The sequence below is a fragment of the Etheostoma spectabile genome, chromosome 7 (assembly GCF_008692095.1).
Source record: "Etheostoma spectabile isolate EspeVRDwgs_2016 chromosome 7, UIUC_Espe_1.0, whole genome shotgun sequence".
Lineage (NCBI taxonomy): Eukaryota > Metazoa > Chordata > Actinopteri > Perciformes > Percidae > Etheostoma > Etheostoma spectabile.
The window spans coordinates 5,724,083-5,736,351 of NC_045739.1; the positions used below are offsets into that span (position 1 = coordinate 5,724,083).

At 37.8% G+C, this 12,269-nt stretch overlaps 1 protein-coding gene across 2 annotated transcripts; it reads right to left on the reverse strand.

The window, feature by feature from the left end:
* Positions 1 to 470: 470 nt before the first annotated feature.
* Positions 471 to 10,888, reverse strand: wdr46 (WD repeat domain 46). 2 transcript variants are annotated; one of them, XM_032521364.1, is made up of 14 exons: positions 10,830 to 10,888; positions 10,349 to 10,522; positions 8,161 to 8,241; positions 7,951 to 8,063; positions 7,731 to 7,818; positions 7,242 to 7,303; positions 6,590 to 6,694; positions 6,344 to 6,494; positions 5,646 to 5,881; positions 3,937 to 4,090; positions 2,706 to 2,853; positions 1,284 to 1,474; positions 1,029 to 1,142; positions 471 to 927 (listed from the first exon to the last, which is right to left on the reverse strand). In XM_032521364.1, the coding sequence occupies exons 1-14, from the start codon at positions 10,851 to 10,853 to the stop codon at positions 805 to 807; spliced, it is 1,764 nt and encodes a 587-aa protein (XP_032377255.1). In that variant the 5' UTR covers positions 10,854 to 10,888; the 3' UTR covers positions 471 to 804. The 2 variants fall into 2 exon arrangements, with proteins under 2 accessions (XP_032377255.1, XP_032377254.1); XM_032521363.1 differs by having other exon boundaries at positions 10,797 to 10,888.
* Between the last annotated feature and the right edge of the window lie 1,381 nt (positions 10,889 to 12,269).

Consider the following 12,269-nt stretch of genomic DNA (forward strand, 5'->3'; position numbering starts at 1 on the left):
CGATATGAATATTTGGTTATTTAAAAATGCAATTAGCCGATATTTAAAAAAAAAATCTAGAAACGCGTAACAAAACAAACACATTTCCCTAACATTAGTTATTTGTAGTAATTTATGAGTTCTCACTAAAATGATGATTTGTTTTGTCACAACAGAACATCAAAATATATTAAAGTTCTGATAAATAAAATGTATAAAAATACAAACTTAAGATATGAAACTTAAAGCCCTTTGACTAAAAATACATTAACAAAAAAAAAAAAAAAAAATCAGTGTTGCCAACAGGGACATTGTAGAGTGCTGTCCAATTAAAATTGGCCGATATATCGGTCGGGCTCTAGTTTAAAGTCAGCTGTGATCTTAAATAACACTCTGAATTCTGAGGCTTGGCATTATGTTGTTTATTTTAGAATATATTTATGGAAAACATTTGACGGTCAGCTCAGCCACTAAAGCACTCAAAAATCTGGGAAAAGTTGGTTTATAAGTAGAGAAAAAATACAACACAAATTCAAGCTAACACTTATGCCAGCCATAGCATCCCACATTATCCACCCATGTAGACTGGAATGCTTCAGGCTACAGACGTTGAATTGATCTGTCGTTTCACTGCACTCAACACTGATTACAGACCAATGCCACACATGAGAATGACTCTTTATTAGCCGGCTACTTCCAGAATTTTTGCAGTCTGTTTTTTTCCCCAGCGCAGTAATGTGTTCAAAAAATGTGTCCTTTATATGAAGTTCAAAGGTCACTCCCACAGAATGTCACTGGGTTTTGGGCTGCACAAAAGGGACTCCTTTACTGTTTTTTGAATCTGTCCAGAGCAGATCTCTGGCTAGACAAAACTGCCTCCTTTTTCTCCCTCTTCTTTCTCTCTTTTTCAATCTTCATTTTGTCCTCTGCAGTTTTCCTGATTACATCCTGTGGGGTAAACAAGAGATGAGCCAAACACTGCAGATATAGCAGAAAGATCACAATGTCATTGCAGCATTGCTCTTTATCTAATATTCTGGATTATTTACCCTCTGGTCCTCATGAGCCACTTGTCTCTTGCGCCTTTCAACACTGCCAGTTGAACTACGACCCTTTTTCTTGTACTTGGGAATGAATTTTTCTTTGGCAAGTGGGTCAAAGCCCTGGGAAGACAAAAAATGCTTTTAGAAGGGTTTAAATGGTAATACACATATTATGATCAAGAGTCCGTATTTCAAAATGTACAGGTCTGTATCCAAAAATAGAATTTGATGTGTGCCAATAAGATGCTTCCTGACACTGACCAGAGCTTGAACCCGGTCTTGGTGCCTTTGCTCATACGTGGCGCGGTCAACCTGTCCCAGCTCAGTGGGGTCGAGGCTGATGAGCTCTGGCTGGATCTTCTCCAGCAGGGCTTTAACCTCCCACTCCTGCCTCTGTTTTGCACTCCTGTACGGATTTGCATCCAGACCATCAAAGTTTGGCTCTCCCGCACCTGTAAATGCAAATGAAGGAAGACAGAGTGTCTTATTTAAAGCAACATTGATCAGTCCACTACTACAAGGTAATTTTGGTATTTATCAACCCTGTGTTCCTATGCCTCTGTGTCTAAGTGAGTAACGCGGCGTTGGACCAGTATTAAGCAAGGGCGCTGTAATCGGCAACCGCACACTCGGCAGCATTGTAAACATGTATATTCAAGTGCGCACAGTCAATTTGCATTCACTAAAAGTGTTGTTGTTGCCACTGCAGGGATCCTTTCTATAATGTTGTCAGACTCTAAGACTAATAATCTGAGCATGTCAGTGGCAAAAAAAGCACTTTTAGTGGACGTAAATTGAAGATGCGCAATTGCCAGTTAATGTTACATTGCAGCTTGTTTTGCTGCTGCCGACTGCAGTGGTCTTGCTTAATACTTGAACAACTTCAACCAAGTAATCAATCGATCAACATTTATTCATTTAGCGCTTTACAGCAACTGCAACACATAACTTAACAGCCGGCAAGTCTGACAGCACTAATACAGCGGGATTCCTGGCATTTTACAGACAAAGCATTATAATTGTGGACTCTGAACAGTGCTGACTCGGTGCTGTGACACAATCTGAAACTAACTGGAGGTCTGTAGTAAAAAGGCATGTAATTGTATAAAACAATTTTTTACAAGACCGTAGAAAGAAAAGGCAAATTAGGAACAAGTCTAAAATTAGACAATACTGTGGGGTGAATATGAGGCTTCTGGAAGAGAGGTCTGACCACAGCATGTTTAAAAGGCAGCCGGGACAGAGCCAAAAGTAAGACAAGAATTAATAAAAGTGAGTAGACTTGACACAATAGTATTAAAGACCTCCTTCACCGTGTTGGCAGGAACAATGCCTAAGGGACCGTTGGTAAGTTTAATGTTTAATTTGTCGCACCACCTCAGTGAGCAACGACAGAGAAACTGGCTCAAATTCTTTAAACACTGTAGAATGCGCAAGAGCAGCAGGTTAAAACCCACTCAACTTAATACTGGTGTATTGTCTGACAGATGCCACTTCATCAGTAAGATAACAAAGCAACTTCTCACAGGTAGAGGTTGAAACATTTGTCAGAGCAGAAGTGCATTTCAAAAATGGTTGTTCCCATTAGTCACATTAGACACAAAATTATGGGGAAATAGGGTCCAGGTTGAAAAATACCAAAGTTACCCTTTAAAAATTGTATAATGTAAAATAGAGTCAGACCTGGTATGAGCATGCTGGTGAAACCCTCTCCGTGACCCACCCCGAGGACATCCTCAAAGGGGCAGAAGTTCATCCCCCAAATTGTTCTTTGAACTCTGTGAGTCATGTAGGGTTTACTCACTGGAGTGTTCCACACATCCCTATACACCTGCAGGGAGACAACGATTTCAAAGACACAGATTAGGGGATGTAAGAGAAAAAGGTTAAGTGCCCTTTGTATCAGTCTTCTCCGGAACAGATGTGGCGCTAATGAGCAAATGCTACCAACTTTGCCATTTCTACGGACTAGAAGAAGAAAAAGGTAAACAACGGCAGAACTGGCAGCAGCATTGACGTCAATGTCAATGCTAGAATTTGATCAGATGACCTACTTCGTCGGATCAAGCCTTTCATTCACCATAAAAGAACTTATCTTAACCCAGTAAGCGTCCACTTTGTTGCGCGCCGCTGAAAAAAATAGAGTGGTGTGTGCCCTCTGGACGCACACTCAAAATCCCCTGCGATCTACATCAGTTTGATGTCACATTGGCGCCCAAGCTCGGATGCATCGACTGTAAATCGACCTTTAAAAAGTAGGTTGTCTGTATGGCTGCAATTAGGGCTGTGCAGTTAATTGGGATTTTTATCACTATCACGATTTGCCTTCCCAACGATCACAAAAACAGAGTAATCGAGAAAAACAATTATTTTCTTACAGAACGTCTTGCAAGTGAACCCTTAATTTGTTTTGTGTTCGGAAAGGAAAAACGGGAAAATTAGGGGAAAATTCACAGTTCTAGGTCTTTTCAAATGTTGATTTGTTTTTTTCCCCCCCGTTTTACAGTTCAAAAATTTCAACATCTTTCCAAAAGACAAAAAAGTAATTGTGTTAAATAATCATAATTTCAATATTGACCAATTTTTCCATAATCGAGCCACCCTAGCTGCCACTACTAATCAATATTAAAAATAGTTTCATTGCATCACCCCATGTATAGAAACAGAAACTTCAGCAATATCTGATTAACTGTAAATGTCCCTCTATTTACAAGAAGAGAGGGTGATAATCAATGAATGGAAGTAATACTCAACGACAAATAAATCAAGTATCAACATACTCGTTGTTTTCAATAGTGTGATGCAATAACCACTCGAGGCCCAGAGGAGGTATTCAATGCGTCACTTCCTGTGTGCTAGATCATTTTTCAATGACAAATCAGGTTGTGTGTAGTGTGGTGGTGGTGATTATGACCTGAACAATGTCTCCTGTGGCTGCAGACAGCAGACCCCTCTGACTCAGAGACAAACAGGAAGCGCCAGCAGGGAGGAAGTAGGACTTGAGGGGCTTGAAGGCTCGAATGTCATACACCTTCAGCTTTTTATCCATACCAGATGTCACCATATATCTGCCAAGAGGAGATCATAACAACACATTGCTCTCTGGTGGACATTGAAGAAACTGCAGTTTACAGCTCCAACATAAACTATAATAGTTATTCCAATAGGGATGCATGATTTGGAGAAAAAGTTACATTGCGATGGTAAAATAATTTACGATACAGCAATTGCACTATATTGGTATCATGAGTCTACTTCCAAATGTGCAACACTACCAAATTAAATAACAAAAAATAAATATTTGCCTAACATTACAAATTAAATGAATAAAACAATAAGAAAAATGCAAAGTCTCATTTAAACAATACATTTTGTGTGCCCTTATAAACAATAACATTTAAGATGGGTCTAATATAATAAATAGTGATTAAGTTACAAAATATACTTTGTACAGCCTCCTCTTAGAGAAAAGGTATAAAATAAAACCTCTGATAGTTACTCACGTGACCTAAACATTGACTGATTGGTCATATACTTTGTGGACGTGACATGGGTAGCGTGAGTGAGAATGAGAATGGAAGGTCTGTGGAAGAAGTGACGTGAGTGGTCAAGAAAGGAGAGTGAGCGGTTTCTTAGTGTACAAGTGCGGCTGTGTGAAGCGAGAGCAAAAAGAGATAGCAAAGATGATGTCAAGCGAGTTAACAGTGAACAGTTAAAAAAACAAGCTTCTCAAAACACGGTGGCTTCATCTGTTGTTAAAACTGTCAGTAAAGGGAAGACTGTAACCCCCGAAAGAGCATCCGCCCTGGAGGGAATGTCTCCGCTGTGCTTCCCAACCACGCTCCGGGAGCCCGAAACAAGACTGCAGTCAAGCCAGCTGTTGCTTGTATCTCCGTGGTCAAATCAGCCAACGCTTAAATTATAGTGCACACGTATACTGGTACTTATTGGTGATAATTTATGAAAATGCATCCAAGCGGCATGCGAGCAACCACTGGTCCGACCGCAGTAAAACAGAAAAGGTGTCATAATGTGGAGACTGCAGTGCACACTGTGACTAGCGTGTCACGCACACAGCACACCTTTAGGTTTAATTAATTCGCACAATGTAATGTAATCGCGATTGGATTAATGGTGCTGCCCTATATTCCAATATGATGTTTTTAATTTATTTATGAAATTCTTTTACAAATTGTTAACTTTTAAGAACCCAGTGTTCGGCCTGGGGGACACTAGCGCTACAAATCACAGATTATTACAATGGAAAGCGAAGAACATGCAAAACACTGCATCGATAGATTAGACTCATCTTTTTGTGTTTTGCAAAAAGAACGTCCCATCATAAAACTATCAATCAAAGTGCAACGCAAGGACAAGTATACAACTAAATCGTTACAAATATGTTGTGGTGGGTTGAAGAAAGGATTTTGTCAATGGTTTCAATAACTTATATCACACTCTCAAAGACTGGAGTGAAATATTAATTCATTACATTTATAGTGGAGCTACTGTGAAAACCACCTCTACCTAATGTACACAATTAACCACAGCTTCATACCTCTAAAAGAAATCCAATATCTATGTTCTCTTACATAGGAAGTGTTAAGTTTCAAGGTGACTCACGTTCCCGTCTTGTCTACAGTGACAGAGCGCACGGCGCCCTGGTGACAGAGCATCTTGACAAGGGCTTCTTTCTGGTTGGGAGCCCAGAGGGTGACCGTGCCGTTGGAGTGGCCGAGGTGGATGATGGCATTATGAGGGTTCTGGCACATCACATCAAGCCGGCCAGTCTTGGTGCAAATGGCTGCCACCTCCTTTCCCACTGACACATCCAGGTACTGCAGGAAACTTGTAGCACTCTAAAGACAAGAGCAAAAACAGGAAGGTTTGTCAGAGCCAATTACAATTAGACAATTACAGTTGGTGAGATCAAGTCTATCCCTGTCAGTTTGTCCCGCCTATCAACACACACAGCTCATTTAGGTACTTTTAACCCCCTAGCGTCCAAGCTTCCCAAAGATATTCATTCCAAAGAAACGTCCATAAATCTGCTTAGAAATCATAGAAAAAGAGGTTTCTTTTTTGGGGGTTTGAAGTTATCCAATGAAAGTTGTCGTACTTATAGCAATTTGCCAAAATGTAACTAAATATAGTTTTAACCAAAAGGAAAACCTTTATCAATTGAGCGTGTGTAAGCTAACATCAGGGTTTGCGGCAAATTCAAAATCCATCAGAAGACAATTTTTTGTTATTGTAGTAATACATTCAAAATAATCTCACAATACATGGTGTCCAAAACCTGTAAATACAGTTTAACCCACCGCTGTTGCTAGCAAAAAGTGGTAGGGGAGGAACTGCATACGGAGGACGTCATTGAATTTGCGGATGCAGTGTAGCTCTATTCCATTGGAGTCATAGATATGCAGCCACTTCTTCTGAGCCACTGCATACATGGCCTCACTATGGAGCCACCTAAATAAAGTCAGACATTGAATTTGGATTATTTACAGAAATTATGTTAACAGTTGCTGGTAGGTGTAGTGTACAAAGTGCTGAGGATGACTTACTTTACATCATTGATAGACTCCATTACGTTTATCTCACACATTAGCTGTTTGGACTGCCAGTCTATACAAGCAACATGCCCTCTCCTCCCACCAAGCAGCAACTGACTGAAGAGAAGAAAACACACCGTTAACAACATGCCCACAATTCAAACATTTAAATCAATATTTATATATAAGGTAGAATGACTCATTTGTAGCAATAAAGCCACAGAAAGTTAAAATCTGCAAATTACCCAGCATTAAGGAGCATTTTAGCAGCATTTAAATAAAGTCTATTTATATAGCCCAATATCACAAATGATACATTTGTCTCATGGGACTTCACAATCTGCATATGACTCCCTCTGCCCTTAGACCCTCGATTTAGATATGGAAAACTCCCCCAATTAAGCCCTTTTACCGGGTAGCAAAAAAAGAGGACACATTGGGAAGAGCAACAGAGGAGAGATCATTCCACTTGAATGGACAGACATGCAACAGATGTCATCGTTGAGCATTTTATATTTTTTATTACCTCCCAACATTACTGTTGGGTTGAGTCTCAATGCTCTCTTTAACACCGTTTTCAGATGCAGCAGGCAGTTGTTATCAGTGAAAAAGCTCTGAGGAGCCCACTGTATCTTTGTATAGGTATAGAGATTGAGATACTGACCGTCCAGTCTTACTGTAATCTACTCGATACGGTCCAAACTGAGACAGTTTCAGATCAAAATACTGAGGAGGAAGTGGGACAGAGGAAAAGAATGAATTAATAACAGGCAAACACCATGGGGAACAACATCAAACCTGGCAAAATATTTATAAAAGTGCTTGTGAAATACATAAAATAAACAAGCTTGCCCCCTACTGAACATGCCCCATTTTATTTGCTTTCCACGATATTGCTTTTTTATTTTTTTATTTAAACATTTAAAACACACTAGATTTATCAATTTAAGCCCATACAAATTATCTACTAATAAATTAATAAATTAGGTTGGAAACAACCAAAGCTGTGCACTGCATGGTGTTCCCAGCCATACTAGTAAAACTAAGTCATACTTTATAATGGCAATTGGTGTAAATCAGCAATTAAAGTAACCCTTACACATCAGAAGTGAAATCTTCCAACATCTACATTAGTATCCAGTCAGTATCCCACCTTTGTCGCAGATGTTATGTCCACAACCTCTGCAATATCTTCCTGAGAGATTGTACACGTGTCCTCATCTTCATCTCCTTCTAGAAACCTTAGATTAGAGGAAAACATCTTACAAACCAGATTTTAAGCAATGGCTCAAAGGGACATTCTTCATCATTTAATATTTGTCACATCATACACTGTGACACAAGGCAGCCTGCCAGCTTTTAGAACAAATTACCCTGCATCCTCTGGGAGTAGGAGGTCAAACCGAGCAGCTTGTTTCTGGGCCATTTCTGAAGCTTCTTCTGAGCGAGCAATCATGTCTTTGAGCTTGTAATGCTGGCGCCGAGGCTAGGACAACAAGAATAAAGGAATGAGATGTTGGCTGGTGGCAACAGATAACTTCACTTATTTACTAGAAATTGTAATGCGACATTTGGGTGCTTACCTTTTTAGTTGTATCTCTCCTCTTGAACTTCTGCAACCGGTCTTCTGGAATAGGAGCAGGCCCAGGGAAAGGGTCAGATTTCTGAGAGAGTATGAACAATAATCAGAAGACATACACTGGATTTACTTTGTAAATTAATGTAAAGCTGGTAGATAAATTAACAAAATACTAACACTAGAGTGTGAAAATTGATATTGCTTGGACTCTGGGATAATGCAAGTTTGTGGTACAGCTTGAATATCATATTCTTACTTTGTAAATACTGCGGTGATGTATTCAAAACTCTGGTGGTTGAGATCTCTATCAATCAATCTCTGCTGACAGCAATATTTGGAGTAGTTGCTGAAGAAGCTTACCTTGCAAAATACAAATTAAATGATATCGTCTTTGCGTCTCTGATTGCTAGACAACTCATTTTTCTTTGGAAGGACGAGGCACACGTACCCATGTGATTACAGATGTAATGCGGTTTTTGTTAGATCCAATCTGTAACCTCCTAAAAAAAACTTTATAAGGCATGTCAGCCATTCATCTCTCCACGTCTAGAACCGCAAACTGAATATGGGCATTTTGAGGATGATTGTGTCTCAACTTAATTGCTGCTAAAATGTGCAGAAAATTTAATAAAAATCTATCTGTCCCAAGTAGCTATGCTATAAGGTGTGTTGTTTTTTAGTAATAGTATACATATATACATAAATCTTATTTACTCTGTTGTTCAAAATGTCCCCCTATGCATATATATATATATATATATATATATATATATATATATATATATATATATAATTCCGGTTTATTAACTCACTGGTTCCCTTTTGTCCTGGGGTGGGGGTGTTAGATCTGTTGTTTATATTCATACATTAATCAACTTCAATGCGCTGTAAGATTACAAGGCTCTTGACTCAACACGAGTTGGATGTGAAAATGTCATTGTTTCCTTCCACAGTACACACATATTCTAGGCCTGCACGATTAATCGTTATAAAATCCCAATCTCGATTCACGATTTAATTGTTTTAATAACTTTTTGGATTCTCACTTAATTTTACAAGCCGACTACATCGCAAACACTACTACTGTCTTCTTTGAGTTTTAAACATAGACTGTATACACATACATAGCGCTGCATTGCTCTCCCTTCTCTTCATTGAAGCCTCTGTGTTTCCAGGCTTGTGGTGATGCTCAGTGTGCTATAGGTGCCAAAACAATTCTATGTTTGGTACTGACAATTTGTTTTGTTTGTCATGGTTCATATGTTCAATAAACGTTTCACTTCATAACAAAAGAAAATTGTGGCAGAGAATCGTGATATCAATTCTAAGCTAAAAAACTCTGATTGCCATTTTCCACGTAATTTGCAGGCCTAAAAAATACCACTGCTTTTATTTTCATGATTTTTTTTATCATAATGGAAATAAAAATGTAAGCATATTGTTAGACATCACTCAGTGTTGCTCCATAAATAATTCATTTCTCAGGATCAATTAGTAGGGAAATGTGTATAAAATGATGCACAAGACACTACACTATTTACCACTAATGGAGTGGGGTAGTCATAAAAAACACAAGTCCCACTCTGTGGAAAGACAATGCATAAATAAATGAGGAGCTGGAACAAGCTGATACAGAATTCTGATAAGATACTGTCAGAAAAAAAAAAAATAATAAAAAAAAAATATATACATATATAATATATATATATATATATATATATATATTATATATATATATATGGAAAAAAATGGAAAATTTTTAAGGAGTTGCAAAGTATTTTATCAAACTGTTAATTTTCATGAATTGTTAGCCCGTGAAATATTCCTCCTTCAGATAAATATATACCTATAAACTATACCTTTATTAAGCAGACACACTACCTGTGCTTCAGATTTGTACATACCCATCTATATGCAACCCATGTAGAATTACCCTTACTATTCTCCAGTTCATATTTTATGATCCACAGTGTTAACCTGTTTTTTGGGATTTGTATACATTTTGGCTTTCCACCTTATTGTTATCTTACACCCGAGCCTTTCCTACGTTGTACTGCAACTACTGCACAGCAATTTATCTCGGGATAAATAAAGTTCTATGTATCTTAATCAGAATAAAAAATAAATACTGAGATATTAGGTAGATGTATTTCCCACTTCCCTGAATGACAGTGGCACTTCCATTCTCTTACCCCTGATATAAGCTTATTTCCATCTCCTTGATCTTCTTCTTGCTTCCTTTTCTTTGCTTTTTGCTTCTGTCGCGTCTTCTTTTCCAAAGACTGTCCAGTCTGCTCTCCGTCTTTACCCACTTTCTTTTCATTTTCCCCATCCTTTTGCGTCTCCTCCCAGTAACGAGATGTGGGCTATTGAAGAGGAGCAAGCGGCAACAAGTTAGCATAGCGACGTTTAGAACAATACAAAGCTTAATGTATTTATCTGTGCCCAGAAACCGGAGAAAACTCGCCTCCTCCAGGACCCCGTGCACTAATATTACACACGCGCTACTTGCGTTAGCTGCGGGTGCTAGCAAAGCTAATTTCACGTACGTTGTGTGTATTTACAAAGCACCGTCCTAATCTTTATTAACTGATGATATTAGAAGTTAGACTCTCTTACTAATGACTTATTCTTAGTTACCTTCTTCTTTTTTCCCACGTGTGTATCACAGACCGCTGCCTCGCCGGGAGACGCCATTTTTGTTGTATACGTTTTTCAGTTCCTGTGACGATCACTTCTGTCACGTCACTTCCGGTTAAGCATTGAGTTTTTATTTTGAGAAAAATCCCCAACATATTACTTAAAAACAACATTATAAATGCATGATATTCTTCTATCTAATAGTGAGTTTATTGATCTTAGAAATAGTTGACCATAGACATGCTTTTACAGTCTATGGTTTTGGCAAAACAATCTCAATTTAAGTTGTTTTTTTTAACAAAGAACACTTACAATGCCAGTATGTATAATTCAAATGTCAAAACCAGAGTTGCTCTTACAGAGAAAAAAGTATATATAAATCAGAACAAATAAGAATAAAAAAAGAAAAGTGTGGTGCAGATAAAGTCAAATGTATCACCGATACATGAAAAATGTATCAAACACAAATCCAGTCTTAATTTCCTTTTTGTTCTTAACGCCTCTTATGGTGTTGTTCTTCTTGTGGATGTGGAATTTTCCAAATAACAAGATTAATTGAATAAAATAAACAACATCTTTATCCTTCTCACTGTCTTCAAAGCAAATCAAAATATCTTTATCTTTAAATTGAATTGAATGCCCAGTGTTCCATCTGATAAAATGTTGAACATCAATCCCAAAATATTTTAGTATACATACAATGAAAGAACAAATGACAGATTGTTTCTTCTTATAGTTCACAGAAAGTACAAGAATATTCAATATCAAGTTTGAATCTCTTTAGTGTCAATTTTGCTGGATTTGTTTTATGCTGAATTAAAAAAAACAACCTCTTTTACTTCATTATTAAGACAAAATTTGTCTCCAATTAACCACATTTTCTGCCAGTTATCATTTCCATACTTTGAAGCCCAAAGAATCTTCCTGAGGGCAGATTTACCTCTTGAATACAATTCCTGATGGTTTATTTGAACATTTATTGTTGGTAATGTAAATTCCTCCAAGAATATACCACTACTGAGTGGTTTGATCCCTGCCATTACTGACCCTCTAAAGTTGCAGTACCATCTCGGCACAGCATCAACAACTATTGCAATTCTCTCGGCTTTGATGCAAAATGGAATTTGGAGAGGAACTATCTACTTAGTAACTGCCCGTTCAGCAGTAAGGATTTTGTCTTACCAAGACAATACTATTATCAACCCATCTTCCATAATACGAGATTTGTTTTTGTATTGAATATCCTTGGCATTCCAAAGGGTAGTTTTGGGTTTGGTGTAAAGTTATGCTTGTAAATTAATTTCAAGGCCAGCAAGCTTGTTCATGAAAAGTTGATAACTTCACAGGTAATCTATAAATTTTATAATCAACGTTAACAGAAATTTGAGTCCACCAACTAAACCAAATACATATTTAGGGAAAGTATTCCAATACAGTCCTTTTTTTTAATAAAATAGTTAACCATTTCCCTTG

What these genes read in the sequence shown, in the direction of transcription:
- wdr46 (XM_032521363.1), bottom strand. Translation starts at nt 10,853, where the DNA reads ATGGCGTCTCCCGGCGAGGCAGCGGTCTGTGATACACACGTGGGAAAA. An exon ending in ACGTGGGAAAAAAGAAGAAG is followed by an intron (nt 10,523 to 10,796) that starts GTAACTAAGAAT and finishes CCTCTTCAATAG; the next exon opens with CCCACATCTCGTTACTGGGA. An exon ending in CCACAGGAGACATTGTTCAG is followed by an intron (nt 2,854 to 3,936) that starts GTCATAATCACC and finishes GTCTCCCTGCAG; the next exon opens with GTGTATAGGGATGTGTGGAA.